Source organism: Oryza sativa, chromosome 7 (genome assembly GCF_034140825.1).
Source record: "Oryza sativa Japonica Group chromosome 7, ASM3414082v1".
In the NCBI taxonomy this organism is placed as follows: Eukaryota; Viridiplantae; Streptophyta; class Magnoliopsida; order Poales; family Poaceae; genus Oryza; species Oryza sativa.
This window is the reverse complement of record NC_089041.1, coordinates 2,455,897-2,475,751: the sequence shown is the minus strand read 5'-3', so window position 1 is coordinate 2,475,751 and position 19,855 is coordinate 2,455,897. Positions and strand designations below refer to the sequence as shown.

At 42.8% G+C, this 19,855-nt stretch overlaps 3 protein-coding genes and 1 long non-coding RNA gene across 4 annotated transcripts; 2 read left to right on the top strand and 2 right to left on the bottom strand.

Moving 5' to 3' along the window:
• The first annotated feature begins 2,296 nt into the window (after positions 1-2,296).
• LOC4342396 (probable receptor-like protein kinase At1g30570) lies at positions 2,297-5,975 on the top strand. The gene is made up of 2 exons (XM_015792071.3): positions 2,297-2,888; positions 3,047-5,975. Exon 2 carries the CDS (start codon positions 3,153-3,155, stop codon positions 5,700-5,702), a length of 2,550 nt encoding a protein of 849 aa, XP_015647557.1. The 5' UTR covers positions 2,297-2,888; positions 3,047-3,152; the 3' UTR covers positions 5,703-5,975.
• Positions 5,976-6,110: 135 nt separating this feature from the next.
• Positions 6,111-7,287, bottom strand: LOC107276047 (photosystem II 10 kDa polypeptide, chloroplastic). The gene is made up of 5 exons (XM_015792072.3): positions 7,076-7,287; positions 6,793-6,851; positions 6,649-6,704; positions 6,497-6,549; positions 6,111-6,377 (listed from the first exon to the last, which is right to left on the bottom strand). Exons 1-5 carry the CDS (start codon positions 7,230-7,232, stop codon positions 6,283-6,285), a joined length of 420 nt encoding a protein of 139 aa, XP_015647558.1. The 5' UTR covers positions 7,233-7,287; the 3' UTR covers positions 6,111-6,282.
• On the top strand, positions 6,732-8,001 carry LOC136357471 (uncharacterized). Its single transcript, XR_010742771.1, has 2 exons — positions 6,732-6,831; positions 7,041-8,001. It is a non-coding gene; the product is annotated as an uncharacterized lncRNA (long non-coding RNA).
• A 615-nt stretch (positions 8,002-8,616) lies between these two features.
• LOC4342395 (photosystem II 10 kDa polypeptide, chloroplastic) lies at positions 8,617-10,300 on the bottom strand. The gene is made up of 5 exons (XM_015792073.3): positions 9,693-10,300; positions 9,408-9,466; positions 9,266-9,321; positions 8,970-9,022; positions 8,617-8,845 (listed from the first exon to the last, which is right to left on the bottom strand). The coding sequence occupies exons 1-5, from the start codon at positions 9,844-9,846 to the stop codon at positions 8,754-8,756; spliced, it is 414 nt and encodes a 137-aa protein (XP_015647559.1). The 5' UTR covers positions 9,847-10,300; the 3' UTR covers positions 8,617-8,753.
• Positions 10,301-19,855: the final 9,555 nt, after the last annotated feature.

The window sequence follows — 19,855 nt, the reverse complement described above, 5'->3', positions numbered from 1 at the left end:
CTCTGCTTTGCCTGGTTGGGCCACGGCCTACAGATAGGCATACAAACTTTGAATTGGGCCCAGCATGGCCCACCCCACCAAGGCACCAAGAGTCCAAGACGATTTGTACTAAAGGATTGAACTTTTTCTTGTTGAGGAAAAAAGAGTGCCACTGCCAGCTGAATTTTGATGAGTCAAACCCAAACGTTCCAACCTGACAAAGCAATAGGCAAAAGCAAGCTTCGCTAGTAGCTACTCCGGAGTAGTAGCAAAAGAATACGCTATATATGCTTGCAATTTGTTCTGAACAATTAATCGAATAAGATGCAGCATTTTCTCTTTTTTTCCATCTTTTTTTTGAACGACGACAGATTGTTAATAGTTGCATCGATCTGTAAGCTTTAATAATCCCCTATCTTTTCTTTCTTTCCTTCAAAAAGCACCTTTTAATTCCTTTCGCTCGCCTATCTTTCGCCCTGTCAACCCAGCTCAAGGAAGGGATGCACCAGCCTGCCTTTCCTTGCTGCGAGTCGCAGTCGCACGCTGGTCAAAATCGCGACACCCTGGCGCGCCGTGGCGCGCCCGTGCACGCACAAACACGCGCGGCGCGTACGCCACGCGTCGCGTCCGCCGCATCCGTCGCCACATGCAGGTGCAAACCAGCTTGCTTGCCTTCTTTCCTGCAGAATGATTCCTTGTCCTCCTTTGTGTCGGTGATGCTAATAAAAAATTTCAATTTACTACTAGTAGAAGTACTATACTACTACCGTTTTATAGAATATAAAACTGCAATTTAATACTGTTCTAAAATATAAAAAGAATTAGTGTTCAGTATAGTTATTAATAAAATAGGTAGAATTAAATGAGAGAAGATTCTGATTGGTTGATAAATAGATAGGTGAAAAACTGAATGATTGAGAGTGGTGATTGATTTAGAAAAGAATGTTGGTAGATAAATTGTTATAATTTATATTTTAAGATAACTTTAGTGTAAGAAGTTGTTATATTTAAAAACTAAGGGAGTACTACATTTTACCTTGTCTGTTGGCTTGGCAGTATTAACAATGCGGTGAAATAAACATATAGGACTATTATATTACTAGTTTTCTTTTTTTTAATACGCAAGGAGATTATATTACTAGTACTATTCATAAATTTGTTGATAAAAACAGCGACCAAAATCTGAAGCAACAAGAGACAGATAATGAGATAAACAAGTGCTGCTTCAGACAAAATCCGTAATTACTACTACTCCTGCTGCTGCTCTATACTTGATGGCTTGGTTGGTAACTCGAGGGAAGGGGATTGAGAGTTTACATGAGGTAATTGATAATGAGATTAAGATGGGAATTTGATTTTTAATCCCAATATCTTATTTGGTAGAGGTGATGGAAATTGATAGGGAGTTTAGTTGGAGATTGGTCATTAATAAAAACGGATGGCTGAGATTTGCTTAGACAAAGTAAAGGAGGAATTCCCTCCCAATTATCTGCCCCTACCCAGATATTGAAAAGGAGGGAGTTCCTTCCTCAATTCTCCATACCCATCTCACCAAAATTCCCATGTCTCCCAATCAAACAAAACAATTAATAACCTCATCCCTCTAAACTCCAAATCCCTCCTAAAAACTCCCTCCAACCAAACGGGCTGTGAGAGTTCACACAGAATCCAGAATCCAGCTAAGGCTGTGTTTAGATCCAAACTTCCAACTTTTTCCATCACATCAACCTGTCATACACACACAATTTTCAGTCACATCGTACCAATTTTAACCCAAACTTCCAACTTTGGAAGGAATAAACACAGCCTAATCTGCATAAGCTCCTACTTACTGTATCTGCATAAGCTGCACCGTACACCTCTGTACTTGTCTACTGTAACCTGACACACTTCTAACAGTAGTAACATGGATCGATCTCTGTCCATACTCCTGCAAATTATCCTAACACCATAATCTAATCAATCACCCACGACCCTGTGTCCCCCCATCAGATCAGATCATACTAATTCTCTGAAAGTTTCTCCCATTATGCATGCACATTGCACTGACAGTGAGTGACGAATGCTACTACAGCATTCATGGCTCGCTAGTACAGTACAGCTGCTGAGCTGCATCTGCAGGTGCATCTCCCCTAAAAAGAAAAATCATCTGCTACTAATAATAATCAGATTCAGACGCCGACTGAAATCCCACTGTTCGCGCTAGCGTCCATTCGGTGCAGAGACACCGGCATGTGCTCCCCAAGAATCCGCTCCATTTTCTTTTCCTCTCTTTTCTCTGGAACTCAGCTGATTGTTTTATTCTGAATTCTGATCAGAAAAAGGGCCAGAGCATCGTGTGATGATTGAGCTGTAAATGAGATCAAGCTGGATCGTATTCAGACAGCAGATTGGCGACTCTGATCTGATCACGCTTGCTATAGCTAGCTTGTGATGATTGATGATTGATGATTGATTGATTGATTGCCCGGTCCCAGAGCCTGCATTTGCATCAGCCAGCTTTCTTTGCTCGTCATGGACAGTGGCAGCAGCAGCTGCAGCAGACAGCCCACGCCTGGGTGCTCATGTGGGAGGTCGCTGCATATCTAGCAGAATCGCAATCCACATTTCCTCCTGCGGATATCTCTCCCTGTCTCCCTCCCTCCCCCTCCCAAATCCAATCAGTCAGCTCCTGCATCACATTGCTGAATTTATTATTAATGCTTGCTTGCTTGCAGCACTAGCATTCTACTGGTATTTGTTCTTCAGTTCTTCATGTCTCTCTGAACTTCTGAAGCTGAAGTGAGACTGTGCAGCCATTTCTTGTGCCAAACTGTCACTCTTCAGTTTCTTCTTCGCTGGTCTCCTCTTGTATTTATGGGTTTGGAGGTTTCTTGGTTTTGGCTCGGCTGCTGCGCGTGAATCGATTGGTGAGTTGGAGCCAAGAACCTGAAATCTTCCCATTTCTCCATTCTTCGCTTCGATTTCAGTATTTGTTTTCACCTGTCATATTCTTCCCTGTTCTTAATCTGTTCCATTGCCTTTCCCCTCTCGTGATTAACGACTCCGGGTTCATCGCCGCTCGCAGTTCGGATTTCTACACATCAAGGAGAAACAAATCTTTGGTGATTCAGCTAGGGTTTAATAGTCCTCCCAAGAATTGCGGCGCTGGAGGTTATCGAGGATTGCCCAAGATGAAGATGGAGTCTTTCGCTTGGTTGCTGTTGATTCTTGTTCTATTCTCGATTTTGGAGGATGTGCGAGGATCAAAATCCAAGCCGATCTTGATCAACTGCGGCTCAGATTCCACCACCGATGTTGATGGCAGGAGATGGATTGGGGATTCTTCTCCCAAGAACTTCACACTCAGCTTACCAGGAACAGTTGCCACAGCTCCAGATTCTGATGGGAAAGAGACATATGGAGATTTGTACAAGAATGCCCGGATCTTCAATGCATCCTCAAGCTACAAGTTCATCGTCGCCGCTGCCGGGAGCTACTTTCTCCGGCTCCATTTCAGTCAGCTACCCACTAATTTCAGCACCAAAGAATCACTCTTTGATGTTTCAGCAAATGGCCTGAAGCTGGTCTCCAAGTTCAATGTCCCTGCAGAGATCTACCTGAGGAACTCCAAGATCAACTCCACCAGCCGCGCCATCGTGAAGGAGTATCTTCTCAATGTCACCTCCAGTAACTTGGAGATTGAGTTCTCCCCCGATGCCGAATCGTTCGCCTTCATCAATGCCATGGAGATTGTGCCTGTGTCTGGCAACTCGGTTTTTGATTCGGTTAACAAGGTTGGTGGTTATGGCTTGAAGGGTCCTTTCAGTCTTGGGGATAGCGCGGTCGAGACGATGTATAGGATTTGTGTGGGGTGTGGCAAGATAGAGAGTAAGGAGGATCCTGGCTTGTGGAGGAAGTGGGATTCAGATGAAAATTTCATATTCTCTATGAGTGCTGCGCGCGCCATCTCCAATTCTTCCAATATAAGCTATGTGTCAAGTGATGATTCTACCTCGGCGCCTTTGAGGCTCTATGAAACTGCCAGGGTGACGACGGAGAGTTCAGTCATGGACAAGAAATTCAATGTGTCTTGGAGCTTTAATGTTGACCCTGATTTTGATTACTTGGTCCGGTTGCATTTCTGTGAGCTGGAGTATGACAAGGCGGAGCAGCGCAAGTTCAAGATTTACATAAACAACAAGACTGCTGCTGAGAACTATGACGTGTTTGCGAAAGCCGGGGGGAAGAACAAGGCTTTTCATGAGGACTTCCTTGATGCCGCCTCACCGCAGATGGACACTCTTTGGGTTCAGTTGGGATCTGAATCCTCAGCAGGTCCTGCAGCTACTGATGCACTTCTGAATGGCATGGAGATCTTTAAGGTCAGTCGGAATGGGAATCTTGCTCATCCAACTGTGAGGATTGGAGGTTTCAACAGTGCCATGGGGAAACCGAAACGTAGCCCCAAGTGGGTACTAATTGGTGCAGCTGCTGGTTTGGTGATTTTTGTGTCAATTGTTGGTGTTATTTTCGTATGTTTCTATCTGCGATGGAAGAAGAAGACTTCAGCTAACAAAACCAAGGATAATCCACCAGGTTGGAGGCCACTTGTGCTCCATGGTGCTACAACACCTGCAGCAAATTCCCGCTCCCCAACTCTTCGTGCAGCAGGTACGTTTGGGAGCAACAGGATGGGAAGGCAGTTCACTGTTGCAGAAATCAGAGAAGCCACCATGAACTTTGATGATTCCTTGGTGATCGGTGTTGGTGGTTTCGGCAAGGTCTACAAGGGAGAGATGGAAGATGGCAAGCTGGTGGCAATCAAGAGGGGGCATCCAGAGTCTCAGCAGGGTGTGAAGGAGTTTGAAACTGAGATCGAGATCCTCTCAAGACTGCGACACCGACACCTTGTGTCCTTGATTGGCTACTGTGATGAGCAAAATGAGATGATCTTAGTTTATGAGCACATGGCAAATGGTACCTTGAGGAGCCACCTTTATGGAACTGATCTTCCTGCTCTTACATGGAAGCAGAGGCTTGAAATATGTATCGGCGCAGCCCGGGGGCTTCACTACCTTCACACTGGACTTGACAGGGGTATAATCCACAGGGATGTCAAGACTACTAATATCTTGTTGGATGACAACTTTGTTGCAAAGATGGCAGATTTTGGTATCTCGAAAGATGGTCCACCTTTAGATCATACTCATGTTAGTACTGCTGTTAAGGGGAGTTTTGGTTACCTTGATCCAGAATATTATCGGAGGCAGCAGTTAACCCAAAGTTCAGATGTGTACTCTTTTGGCGTTGTGCTGTTTGAAGTTCTATGTGCTCGGCCAGTCATAAACCCGGCCTTGCCAAGAGATCAGATAAACCTTGCTGAGTGGGCTCTCAAGTGGCAAAAGCAGAAGTTACTTGAGACCATAATCGACCCTCGGTTAGAGGGAAATTACACACTGGAGTCCATCAGGAAATTCAGTGAGATAGCTGAAAAATGCCTTGCAGATGAAGGGAGAAGCCGGCCTTCGATTGGTGAAGTCCTGTGGCACCTAGAGAGTGCTTTGCAGTTGCATCAAGGTCTTCTGCAAAGTGCGAATACTGATGATTTATCACAGCCTGAACTGAAGCTCTCTGATGCATCCTGCAATTTAGGGTGCATCGAAGAAGTTGAGGAATCCTGCCGTGCAGGGTCCCAGGATGTGAATGAGGAATATGTGGATGTCAAAATTGAAGTTCCATGATAATGGAATGCTGGTCAAACTAGTGGCTTCAAGCAACTGAATAGGGTGAGTGTCAAATTAACAAAAATGTTTAGATGCACTGCTATCTAGTATTGTAACACCATATATGAGTGTCCCTACAATGTACTGAGATTATTTTGGTACAGTTAGGAGAAAACTCTCTTCATTTCTTTTGTACTTGTGCTGATGTACAAGTCTTTATGATGCAAATTTCATTGATTCTTTTGTAAAATTCTAGAGCCGTATGCAATGCAATACTGAGCATTAACTGGAGATGTGCTACAGAGTGAATGAGTTTTTCAGTTCTCTTATCAACTGTGCTCTGTATTGAGCTTCGTACGCAGTATTTTGCTACCCGTTAATGTTCAGTTAGATATTCTTTTAGCCAGTTGTTGTGAACCCCATATGTTTACTCTGCTTATTGAGCTTCTATATTATTGCACGAACACATAAGAACATTACTTACATAGTTTTATTCACTCAGAAGTTAATTCTAGGAACATAGCTGTACACAGATCCATTCTAGAATATGTAAACCTTGCATGGCACTACAATAAGTTGGTTTTCTTCAAAACAAGCTTCAAGAAGCCAAGGCACTAGTATTGTAGACAAGAAGAGCACCAGCCAGCAGAATTCCAGAAAGAGTGACTGCCCAGAGCAACAACCCTGTCTTTCCTGCATAAAGCAAGGGATGAAAATTATATGTGCTTTGGAAATTGATTTGTCTGATATTTTTTAAGTAGCGGTGAGCGCTAAAAAGTGTTTGGCCTTTTGGGATGGTTATATGTGCTTACCTCCAGTATAAACATCACCACTTGGTGACCATTCCTCTGGGTTATATATTGGGCTACAATAAATACAGCAAATATCCATTATGAAAATTGAAGGCAATAGGTGAGTTATGAATGTTATGCCTGCTGTTCTTCTATTCAGATGAATGTTTTACCTGTATCCATCAACATTAGCTCCATACTTGCTGGCAAACTGGTAGACCCCTTTCCCCTAATTACAATGGAAAAGAAATATAGTGATGAGCAAATTTTACTATTGTTGATTTTTCTCTAATTTTGCTTTCAACCTCAGCCCTGACCTTGATTGGCCTTCCGGACGCGTCAACACCGTCTTTCAGGTTCGGTCCTCCTCCAGGTCCTACATGTTAACATTACATATGTTCATATATAAAATAGTACTATGTTGATAGTGTCATCCATTAGAATCAGTGCTAGTTCTCTGATTTTTTTCTGAAATAGTTTGAGCCACTGAAAAGAATGGTGTGCTTGTGCATACATGAAACAAGGGGCAATTAAGCTACTAACTTGAAGCTTAACCTCTATGCAGTTTTTCCAGTGCTAAACTCTGTAGCGTGTACTAACCGAAAGGCTGAGAAGTCTGGATCTTCTTTGCTTTTTTGGCCATTACTCTGAACAAGGATGGCCTTGATGATGGTTGGATGGCTCGGATTCGCGTCTGTTCCAAAAATGGAGATGGAGATGGTTTTAGAGCACAAGAGGCCATGACAGAGGCTGCCATGCGTAAGATGCTATCTCTTACTCTCCAATTTGCTGTCAGTCTCTTTTCTTGGCTAAATTGTGTAAAAGTCTTGCTTTAAATATACGAAGGAAGGCTAGAAGTAGCAGCAACTGACTAAGCTTTGTTTGACAAGTGTCAGCTGCTATGTGGCATACTAGGCTCATGGACCACTACTTTGTGATCAGTCGTTGTCCTTCACATGACCAACTGAAGATGATAGAATTCGAAGGAAACGTCTAGCGCTGAGTGGATAATCCTGAGAATTTTCTTACTTGTTCCACTGATTGAGAAATTTCGTTTTGTTCTTCGTGAGTCAATTTCACCAAGTGCATTCATATCTGTTCCCCTTATTGGGAAATTTCTTTCGTTCTTTGTGTGTCAGTTTCACTGAGTTAAGTTCTGAAGATTATTTTAGCCGGGTTGGCCGAAGAAGAGGCCAACCAATTGTATTAAGTTTTGGGACAAAAAGAAACAGGAACTGTACATGTTGGCAACTGTACATCGACAGGATGCTGTCGAAAACGGAAGAAGCACAGGAAACCCCACAATTACAAGCTACTCATCCTGAAAAGGAAACAGGCCTGCTTCCTTCCAGATCATGAGCTCCTCCTTGACCCCTCCAAAGAGCTGTGTCGACAAGCATGATTACTGATCGAACACTCTTCAATTCTCACATAGATAAGCCAACATACTATGAAACAAAGCGAGTCAAATGCTTCCCGCCTATCAACACCGTTCTTTAAGTTCTGAAGATCATTTTCATTTCTGTCTGAAAGAACATATATTAATTTCTGTGAGATTTTTGCATATAGGGATAAAGTCTTAATCATTGTAAAGTAATCTGATTCTCACATAGATAATCTTATTTAAGAGGGTAATAAGTTTTATGGTGCAAACCCTCTTCTATTATGATGGAAATTTAGATTCTTAAGGCATGCATCCTGGATAGCCATCCTTTTTTTTTTTGAAGGTGATAGCCATCCTTTTTGTGGATATGCTGGATATCATTCTTATTATCTGAAAGAACATTTATCTTATTAGGTGTTGTTAAATCAGAAAATATTTTACTAAGACATTGTTAATATGCTTTTGTGGTTTTGTACTTTCACTGATGCAGAGTATGTTTTATAGCACCTAATTTATTATTACTATTATTGTAATACTGGAGAATGACATGTAATCCTTGGGGATATTTCGATGATGAAGATTTACTTGCACTCCATGGGGATCGGTACGCTACCAAAACTTTATTTTCCAATTTTTCAGAATAAGCTGTTCAACTGATTTAACTCTTATGATCCAACAGGTGCCAACTCTGTTGAACTCAAAATTATTTGTCCCTAGAGCCCAAGAACACTATGTTGCTCACTAAAACATCGTTGCATAACTTAGAATTAACATTACTCGGCCTTATTCATTACCACCGCTGGCAGTCAAGTCCAGTCCAGGTACATAACTGGTTACATTCCTAGTGAAGATTATATACATGGAAGCAGGCACAGCTTGGTCTGCTGCACTTAGCTAAGCCAGTGCACTAGTGTTGTAGACAAGAATAGCGCCGCCAACTAGAATTCCAGCAAGAGTGATTGCCCAGAGAAGTAAACCTGCCTTTCCTGGGAAAATCAAGAAATTTTGTAAGTACAAAATTTGTGAGAACAATAAACATCTCATGAGAAATTTAAATAAGCAGTGCGCAGTGTTAAAATTCTTGTTTCTCGAGTCCTTTTTTTTGCTTACCTCCAACATAGACATCACCAGTTGAAGACCATTCTTCTGGGGTATATATTGGGCTGTAACACGGTAGAAGCAACAAAATGTCATGGATAAGCTATGGATTTCACTGTTTTTACAGATAATAAATAGGTGTTTCTCTTTTCATCTCCCTCATCTAGATCTGTAAATTTCTCCTTTTATTCATTCACATGCTTTATCCCATTTTTACTTTGAAACTAATATTTTTATGAGTTACTATATATTATTATTTGTGCATGGATCTCAAATATATTGTTCTTCATTGGATCGGTAACATTTACCTGTACCCATCAACATTTGCTCCATACTTGTTGGAAAACTGGTAAAGACCCTTTCCCTGATTAAATTTGAAAAATTTAATGGTGAAAAATAACCATTTTGTCTGATATATATGCTTGTCTGAGCTTATAGCCTTATACTGACCTTGGCTACCCTTCCAGATGCATCAACACCTTCCTTGAACACCACTCCTCCAGCAGGCCCTAGATGGTGGCATACCATAACTTTGTGAGAAGGTAAACTAATTTAGAGAAAAATGAATGGTAACAATCACAGTTCTATTCACTACCATTTATCACCTTTGCATGTAAAAAATAAGATAACCAGGAGACACTCATTGGTACCCATGAAACTGAGAAACCCATTTTCCATTTCATGTTTAAGCCAGTTGCTAATATATTAACTCTGAATTTTACAGCATGTACTGACCATAGGGCTGGGATGTCTGAATCTTCTTTGCTTTCTTGGCCACTATGATCAAAGATGGCCTTGCCATTGTCCCTTTCCCTCGAAGCTTCGAACGTTCTAGTAATGGAGATGCAGATGGTTTCAGAGCCAGAGAAGCCATGACAGAGGCAGCCATGTTTATGCAACAACACTCAACTGATCACTCACTCTATCTCTGAAATTAATGCAAATGATCTCTTATGCAGTTCATCATCAGATATCCATGGCTTTAAATACAGGAAGGCTTTCAGTAGCAGACAGTGAGTGACTATGATTTGTTAGTCAATTGTCAGTTGGATAGTAGCTATGATAATACTGTGTCATGGGGCCATGATCACGTGACAAGATCTTGTCTTTTACCTGGATGATTAGAGATGATGTACTGATGAAAATCTGAAGCAAGCACCTAGTTGGTTGGTTGATGGATAATCCTGGGGTTTCCTGCCCTGCTTAACTATTTTCCTGGTCGAGAAATTTCAGGTGTCAATTCTGATCATAGCGAGTTGTCTGGGGATCTTATCTCTAACAGAGCCAGCGAGTTGTCTGTAAACAGTATATTGATATATGCAGTTAATGTTACATATTTTCGTGGTAAAGGATGAATGGTGCTTTTTTTTTTTTGATATAGTTCAATTTATATGAACTGACTATTGTGTAGTAGGTATGAAAATATCAGTTTACCTAACAAGTTGTTATGTTTTTACTCCCAATAATATTATACCACAAATAAACGTACCTAACCTGATCATTTTACCTACATTATTTGATTCTCTCCCTGTAGCCTGATCGATCTAGCACTCCTTGCACCAAGCTCCCTTTTATTAAAAAAAGAGTAACTACTGAGTTTTGTTTTTGTCTAACATTGCCGGGACAGTAATTAAACAATAAAGTAAATTTTGTGCAGATTTTAGTATTTTACATTCCTGATCGAGCCTATTCGTGTACTAAGTATTCGTGTGCAATGCATGCATAAGCGTAACTCAACTTTGTATCGAAGAGAAAGAAACACGTAGTACGTTAATATGAAATTAAACGTAGGTCGGTGCATTACTAGTGGCACTGTGGGTAGCTTATCTTTTACTCCTAACCACTGTCCTTATTAATCCCTGCGTTATGGAAAATAAATCTTAACGAGTGGAGTACTCCCTCTGTTCTCATTTACTCCGATCCAATAAAAAAAATATCTCGAGGTATCGGTACCTCACGGTACCAAATTATTTCTGATCATTAAATCTAGTTAGACATAATGTGTATTGTTAGATCTAACAATTGGAAATGATTTGGTACCGTGAGGTACCAGTAACTCGAGATACTTTTCGTTGGACCGGAGCAAATCTCATCCATTCCTAACACCTTGAGCAGCAAAGTTGAAGTAGCGTTAGATCCAGACATGACGCCGTGATTGTTATATGATGTTATCTGATCCAGTTGTAGCTGCGGATGCCGGGAGAAGGAAGCAGAACTAGCACGACCAACCGCCACCAAGTGTTAGCATCTCATGCTGCCATGAGCATCCATGTACATGGAGGTAGGGGCGAAGTTAGTGCGAAATGGAGAGATGTATCACATGCTTGCTTTACTCTACTTTGGACCAAATTTAAGCTGATGCGGGTGTCTAAGTTGATCTTAAGGGGTGGTGGAAATAGAAAATAAACGAACTATAGCTAAAAATTTTCAAAACCGGATTCCTGGGCACTGTGTGGAGGGGAAAGGGCGGATATACTCAGGTACGGGTTCAAAATTCTAGTTTGTATGAAATTTTCAATTTTTTTTATGAATTTGATAATATTTTATTCAAATTTAATCAAATTTTATTCTAAATTTCAGTATATCGGCACCCTCCGATACAAATCCCAAAAATGAAAGATTGAACCCTGACCCTCGTGTGGTTTGAGCCAGTACTAATGACAAAGTTTGAGCAGAGAAGAATGCTTACAATTGGAATTATTAGGTTACATTTCTGTTGACATTTTTGGAGATTCCAAAGATGATTGAATTTTGACAAGTTCGAATTGATACTTTCTTCCTTTTCTTTGAAGAAGAAAAAAAAATAAAACTTTGATTGATCCGTACAAATGGGCCTTCGTGGGCCGTGCGCGCGCGACTGGGCGAGATCAAGCCCAAGTTCAAGGCCTTAGGGAGGTCGATCAGAGTTTTCTTCTCCGACCCTTCCCCTCTGGCATGGACGCATGGTGATACGCGCACGACGACAGCCGCCGGGTTCGCGGCCATGATCTCTGTCTGGCTCGCGCCCGCCCGGCGCACGCATCCGCTGATCTCGCCGCCGCAGGTGAACAACGCAGCCGTGCCGGCGAGCACGCCGACGCGCGCGTCATGGACACGGCCAAGTCCCTGAACAAGAACAGTTCGAGGTCGACATCGTCGGCCTCACTGCCTTCCCGTGGTCGCCTCGCCGGCGCCGGCGCCGGCCGATGACGACTGAGGACTGAATCCCCGGTGGAGGCCGTAGACTGTGGCGTCCGCGAGTCCGTTTCGGTGTTTCAAACTCCGAACCCCATTGACAGTGCCGGTTACCTCGCCATGGCCTCCCTTAGCTTGCTCACCTCACCGGTCACCGCACGCACCGACTTCCGACCAAGTTCCGGGCGCCATCATCCAATGCATGTGTGCAGTGTCAGTGTGCTGGTGAAGTGGTCCGTATACTCCGATCCCAAGGGGTCGGAGTCTTCTTCTCCGAACCCCCTTGCCACGTCAACGTAACTCCGGTTCATTGTTCGTCGACTCGCCGGAGCGCCGCCGCCCAATCCTGGCGGTCCGCTGCTTTGGCCGCTCTCCGGCGGTCGCACGCGCAGGAACACCCACAGGCATGCATGCATGGTGATCTGATCTGATCCCGTCCGCGAGCTACGACGAGAACGTTCTCGCCACGCCGCACGACAGCCGGTTCACGGCCATGCTCAGTCTCGCCGCTTTTGCCAGCCGCAGCGCGCGGGGCAAACGGACGCCATCTCGGACGCTACGCACGCCGCGTGCAGAGCGTCGGCGTGGCGACCGCGCGCATGGCCAGGCAGAGGGTGTGCAGATTAACCTGATCGATCCCCATTGGAAATTCTGAATGGCATGCAGATTCTGCAGTTCTTGTGGGAAAAAAAAAAGGAGCTCTTCTTCGAAAGGCGTTGTTGTTGTATTATTGGGAATGTGCTCTCAGAGACAGGCATGAACTGAATTACTGAAACCATACAAGGTTGAAGTAAAAAATGCCGTACTGTTCTTCAATTGCGTAAATGATCATGTTAGAGTAGATTTTTTTCTCTTTTTTTTTGAACAATGATGTTAGAGAAGAATATCATGGTGCATTAATTGTTTGTTTGATGCAGCACAAAAAGGTTCCAGAGCAATTACAGTCGTCAATAATCCAGATATGGCCACTATCTGTGGATTCCATTATTTCATCAAGTCTTGGTTAGATTAACTATGATTCAGATTTTTTGTTTTTTGGTACCTGAAGTAATCATATCAACCGAGAACTACTCCTACATCCCTCGTGAAACGCACATCTGTTACAGTGATGTACTAGTATATGATATATCCAACGCGATATTAAAAGGAGCTGGTTGCAACTTGCAAACAAAAATGTGCAGTATTTTATTCATTAGTTGACCTTATTAAAGTTTAATTTACTTTTTTTTTCTATAACTTGTTAAGATCGAATTTAACACTGCATATTTAAAGATGATATATCGTGCATTAATATATCTTGTTAACTTTCGTTATAAAAAAATAACGACTATTTCTGTGACATAAAGAAACGTGATCTGTACAAATAACACTGATCGATCTGTACAAAATGCATGCGCCCAACTTCAAGGCCTTGGGGAGGTCGGAGTTTTCTTCTCCGAAACCCCCTCCCGATCCACCACCTCACGTACACGCACAACGCGGCCACACCTCCTCTCTGGCGTACGGGAAGAAGCACCTTGGCATGGTGGTCCCGTCGGCCATCCTAACCATCAGCAAGCTACGACGTACGGACGTGTTCCCGCCACGCCGTACGCCGCGCACGACAGCCGGTCACTACCAGCAGATTCACGACCAACCCTGTAGGAGCGAAACCATCAGAAAAATTGGTTTTACCGTTAGAAAATGTATTCCTGTAGGTGAACCGTCAGAAATCGCCGATAGAAAAAAGGACCACGAGAAATTCAATTTTCCTATCAGGTAGAAAATTGCAACTGGCGTCAAGAAATGTTAATTGTGACGTGGACCCGTCAGGAAAAACCGTCGATCAGGCTCACGGCCATGATCGATCAGGCTCGCCGCGCGCTTTTGCCCGGCCGGCGCAACGTACGCAGCCACAGCGGCATGCATGGTCTCCCGCGGTGTAAGTCGGCGGCCGGCCCTAGCTAGCGCCCATGCATGCAAACCAGACGGAGTAGCAAACGCAGGATCGTTGGCGGCGAGGCAGAACGGCGACTGCATGCACACAACATCATCGGCGAGGTTGCCGGCCGGAGCTCGCGACGCCCCTACGGGATCGATGTCGCTGCCGAAGCCCAAGTGGTCCTTCATGGCTACCCTGATGGACCATGGTCATCCAATGCATGTGTACTGTGCTCATGTGACAAGGAAGGGGTAATTAACATAGCTCATCTGATTTTTAAATACGCGAATTGGCTTAGTGCTACACGCATTCTATACACGGTTGGCCGCCTAGCGCTATGTGATTCTTTTTTATAAAGTCGCAGTTAGCTTTGAGCTACGCGCATTATATTTTTAAGACGTGGTTGCCCTAAAGCTCGCGTTATATTCTTAAGCCACGATTTGCCCAGAGCTACGTGCATCATATTTTATGAGTCGGTATATTACTCAGAGATTAACACCGCATATGCTATAAACTAATATTGAGTCACTTGGTTGGTTAAAATTATGGTTCTTACTATGTGCTTAGTTGTTTCCCAACTAAGCACATAGTTTGCTACAGTTATCAGGTACACCTATTCGATGTACCTGTTTATCTATCAATTCGATGCACCTATTTTTTTAATTTATTTGACGAGCCCTCCACAGTCTCTTTGCAAGATATCAAGATAAGGACTTAATAAGTAAACACTCGGGAGGCCTTCGCAAAGAAGATTGAAGCACTCAGTATCGGTCATGAACCATAGAGAAGACTGTAACTCGACTTCGAAGGTTTCGGAGGCTAATGTGGATAATATGGATACCGGATAACCACGTGACCTCCATATTCGACTAGAAATATAGGAGGTGAGCCGAAACCATGTATTATGTAATAGAGTAAGGTTCGGTTGTCATGTTGTCCTGTATTTAAAGACCTCTATACCACGACGAGGCCGACGGTGGCTTCGACTGTGTTCTTCCCCCCATTTTCCCAACCCACATCTCTTGTTTTCCGCGCACACTTTTCAAACTACTAAACGATGTGATTTATAAAAAAAAATTCTATATGAAAGTTTTTTTAAAAAAACATATTAATCCATTTTTTTTAAAAAATAGTTAATACTTAATTAATCATGCAATAATACGAGCTTTGTTTTGCATGTCAGGGAGAACCCCTCCTCCCCAACACAGCCTAGGGTGCTTCGACGTGGTAGGTGTGCAGTGATGGAGCTCTACGATCGAGGTTGGTGGCAGCTCAAGGATGTTGGTCGGGAGCTCAACAAGGTCAAGGTGCAATGTGCTAGCTGGATGAGGCCACTAGCGGCTCAGGAGCTCGACAAAGGGTGTGTTTAGTTCACATCAAAATTGAAAGTTTGATTGAAATTGGAACGATGTGATGGAAAAGTTGAAAATTTATGTGCGTAGAAAAATTTCGATGTGATAGAAAAGTTAAAAGTTTGAAGAAAAAGTTGGGAACTAAACCGGCGGCTTGGGAGCTCGACAAGGCTGATCATAAAGTCGTAACAGTTGGATCTGGGCCACCATCGTCAACCTTCTCGAGTACCCGTAGGCCGTAGTATGATGACCATCTTCGTCATCCATCGGTCCGGGCACCCGTCGTTAATTTGCTCCCAACGCGAGATGAAACATCCTTTCCCGACCAAAGCCAACAATGGAGTGAAGAGCTCAACCGCAATCTCAGTCAGATCTGACGCTACCTGGTGAGAAGTCTCTCGAGAGCTTGTGAGAGAACAGGCTTCTACAGTAAAATCCCCCTCCCCGACCCCTTTTCCCCCCGATTCCGGTGGTTCGTCGCCGGCGAGGGCCGGAGGAGGGGTCAGGCCACCTTCCCGTACTAGTATAGAGTAGGTTAGGTCGGAGTTCTTCCGTAGTCAGGTCTTCCTGTAGCTCGGGTTTGTCCCTTTTGGAGTTTCGCCGGTGTTGCTTCATGGCGATCGGAGAAGACGATGGTGGCGGTGGTGTTTGTGGCCGTGGCTGTCCCAGTGTCGCTTTTAATCTGGACCGCAGCTGGCTTGCTCTCCACATCAAGGGTCTGCGCGGTGTCCGACGCAATCCCGGCTGCGTCGCTGAAGATGGACGGATCTGGGGCGTTTGGCGTCCTTTCCATGGCGACAAGGGCTTGCGGTGGTGGATCTGGTGCAGCTGGCCTCGGTTCATTGCTTGGCCAGAGCGATGGAGGTGGATGTGGTGTTTCTGGGCCGGCCGTCTCAGGCTCTCTGACAAGGACGGATGGTGTTGGCTGCAAGAGCTGCTGCTGCTGCTCCTGCTCGTTGGTGGGCTGAATGAGCTGCTCCAGCTTGTTAGTTGGTTGAATCTCCACATGCTTCTGCTGAAGCTCTTGGTGGCAAGCTTGTTGGTTGCTTATTGAAGCTCTCTACGGCAACATTATCCCTTCAATCTCCGGTGTTGCGTACCTCCGCCAAATCGTTACAAGACAGGGGTTCAGTCGCCGTTATCCTAATTCTTGCATGTTCAAGGCAAGTTGGAGTATGGAGACTTTCTTCAAATCTCCTTGCAGTAGTATTCAGGTTGAGGACTCCATTCGGGTTGAGTATAAACCGTCTAGTCGGCTCTTGTCGATAGGATTGTAGTCTATGCTCCTCAGATTCGATGGAGAACTCCTAGACAATATTTTGTTGAGTCCGGTGAAGCTTAAGAAAAATTCATGACTCAACAACAAACCTCGAATAGCGCCGTTTCCGTGGAGGCAGCCGAAGGGGTCACCGGTCTATCAAGCGGTGTGCGCGTCTTCAGTAGAGGCTCGTGGACGTGGTCGTCGCGGCATTGCCGCAGTCCCCTGTCGATCGCGTTCTTTACTGCTGTTTGGATTATCTTGGAGGATGTTTTTCTTAGTTCAGCTAGCTTTACCTTCTGAATGGATGGTGTTGTTCTTTGTCTTATCTTTTATGGCGATGTTTTGGGGATATCATTTCCTTTAAGCTCTGTCTGTAATCCTCACTATTTAAATAAATTTATGAGTTTTAAAAAAAACAGTCAGATCTGACGCCTGCTCCCTCCCGGCCCAACACCGTGGTAAGTACGTGATGGGGCCACCGGATACAACGGCTACAGTAGTGCTTAATTTCATCGCTAGCCACACCAACCAAGCTGTTTTTTCACTGGTGGCCATGTTTCCAAGTGTTAGAAGAAGATAACGACTACGGAAGAAAAATGGCTAGGTGCATTATATTTTGATCCCTGTGAAAAATTACAGAATTCCTTCCAATCGGTCGACCAGCTCGGGGGCAGCAGGATCGTGCGCTCTCCCCTAACGCGCACGTGTCTCCTCCTGGCCCCACCACGTATCTTCACCATATACTCCATTGCAACAAATCACCCACATATTTTGGAAACCCTTTATTAAGGGAATTTGTTTTATTTTTTTTCCACCAAGAATGTTTCACTTAATGTACACACATTGTTTCACTATGTATAGATCTAATATTGCAGTGAACAGAAACATTCTTTTGCAACAAATCACCCATTTGGAAACCCTCTATTAAGAGAATTCGTTTTATTTTTTGTTCCATAAAAAATGTTTCACCTAGTGTACTCATAATGTTTCACTATGTATACATCTAATGTTGCAGTGAACTGAAACATTCTTTTGTAACAAATCACCCACATATTTTGGAAACCCTCTATTAAGGGAACTCGTTTCATTTTTTTTCACCAAAAATATTTTACCTAGTGTACTTACAGTGAACTGAAACATTCATTCGCTATTTGCTGAAACATTGTTTTCATACAAGATGAAACAACACCCAATTTAAATGATTGAAATATTTTCTATCTACTCAGTGAAACAATTCCGATATACTTGGTGGAACATTGTGCAACATTTAAAAATAATTCAATAATAAGCTAAAAAAATTTCGTCGGAATATATCCATGTGTGGTCTTGTTTTAAAGATTTAATTGCAATGAATTTAATGGTGTAATCGAATCATGATTTGGATAAATAATTTAAGAGAAAAAATAGTTTCAAGTGGTTTTGCATGTATACGTGGCGCGCCCGATTCCCCCCCCCCCTCCATCGGGTGCCCGACGCGTAGGAGTCCCCGAAAAAATATGGTATAAACAAACTCCTTTAGGACGCCTCATAGGCTTAGGCCACATAATGGCACGTTTCGAATTTTATGGTATACCAATGGCACTGAGTCGATTTAACAAACAGTAACGTCATTTCTCCAAGACGACGAATTTGTAATGGCCCATATATTGCAACAGGTCCACATATGTAATTAGAGATGAGTAGCACAACCCATATCAATAGGGATAGATCATTAGTATGGATTGAGCATAAGTATGGATTGAGCATAAAAGAATATATCCAACCATTTTTTTATGACCCGAGTTCATGAGAGATAGAATCGATAGCGGCAGTATAATTTAACCAACATGAAATCGTGTACTCATTTTCTCCATGAAAAATATAAGGGTAAGGCAATGCTTATGGTTATTATGACAATAAGGATGGAACCCGTTACAGCTCGGAGCAATATTTATGATAATATCTACAATGGTTAAGTTTTTGGAAGAACATAAGATGGGTCCCGTTGAGTTCCACCAAAGGAAAAAAAGATCACTTCCTAACCACCCCATGCAAGGCAGCAAGCTAGAGAAATAGTCCGTGGACAATGAAAAAAATAATTTTATATTTCTTTCGGATGAACCTTGGGCCTAAGGTTCTTTTTGGTTGTATGAAGCTTAAGGTGTGCTTCCACAATGGCTAAAGTTACAACACTTAATGCTTAAGACTAACTTTTTGGTAGATTGTGGTTGCCCTAAGTATTTAGACTAAAATTTTATAGTATTCCTAGACTGATTCATATGATATCATCACTTTAATGATTTCAAAGCTAATCAGATGTTTCGAAATAAAATGTAAACGATCCAAAATTTAAAAATTGACAACTGAAGTGACTAAAAATAAATATTTTGATATAGAAATCCTAGTATTTGCTACTACTACATAGAAATCCTTATTTTCGAGTAATTAGTAGGCGTAGGCGGCAAAATCTTGAGCTAGTACCAGATTGATCCATTGTGGGTAGTAATTAAGGCCTTGTTTAGTTCCAAAAAATTTTACCCAAAAACATCACATCGACTCTTTGAACACATGTATGGAGTATTAAATATAGATAAAAAAACTAATTGTACAGTTTGCATAGAAATCAAGAGACAAATCTTTTGAACCTAATTAGTCCATGATTAGCCATAAGTGCTACAGTAATCCACATGTGCTAATGACAGATTAATTATACTTAATAAATTCGTCTCGCGGTTTCCATGTGAGTTATAAAATTAGTTTTTTCATTTGTGTCCGAAAACCCCTTTCGACATCCGGTCATACGTCTGATATGATCCAAAAATTTTCTTTTCGCGAACTAAATACACCCTAAAGATATGCAAATGATCGTGATTGAAGTGGCATATCAGAAAAAAAAACATGGATAATGGAGTAGACCAGCAGGTGAGGTATTTATGGCCACACCACACGGTCACACTCACAGGTCACATACACTAGAGTGACCTATTTTCGGAAACGGAATCTGTCAGTCGGAATTTTTTGGAAACGGAAACGGATTTGGAAATATTTTCTCGGAAACGGAATCGGAAATGATAAGGGCAGTTTCCGTCGGAACTCGGAACCCGTCGGAAACTTTCCAGAAATTTTCTCGGAATTTCCAGAATTCTTTCTAGGAATTTCCAGAAATCACAAAATAACCTGAATTCTTTTTTTAGCACTGAATAGTTAATAC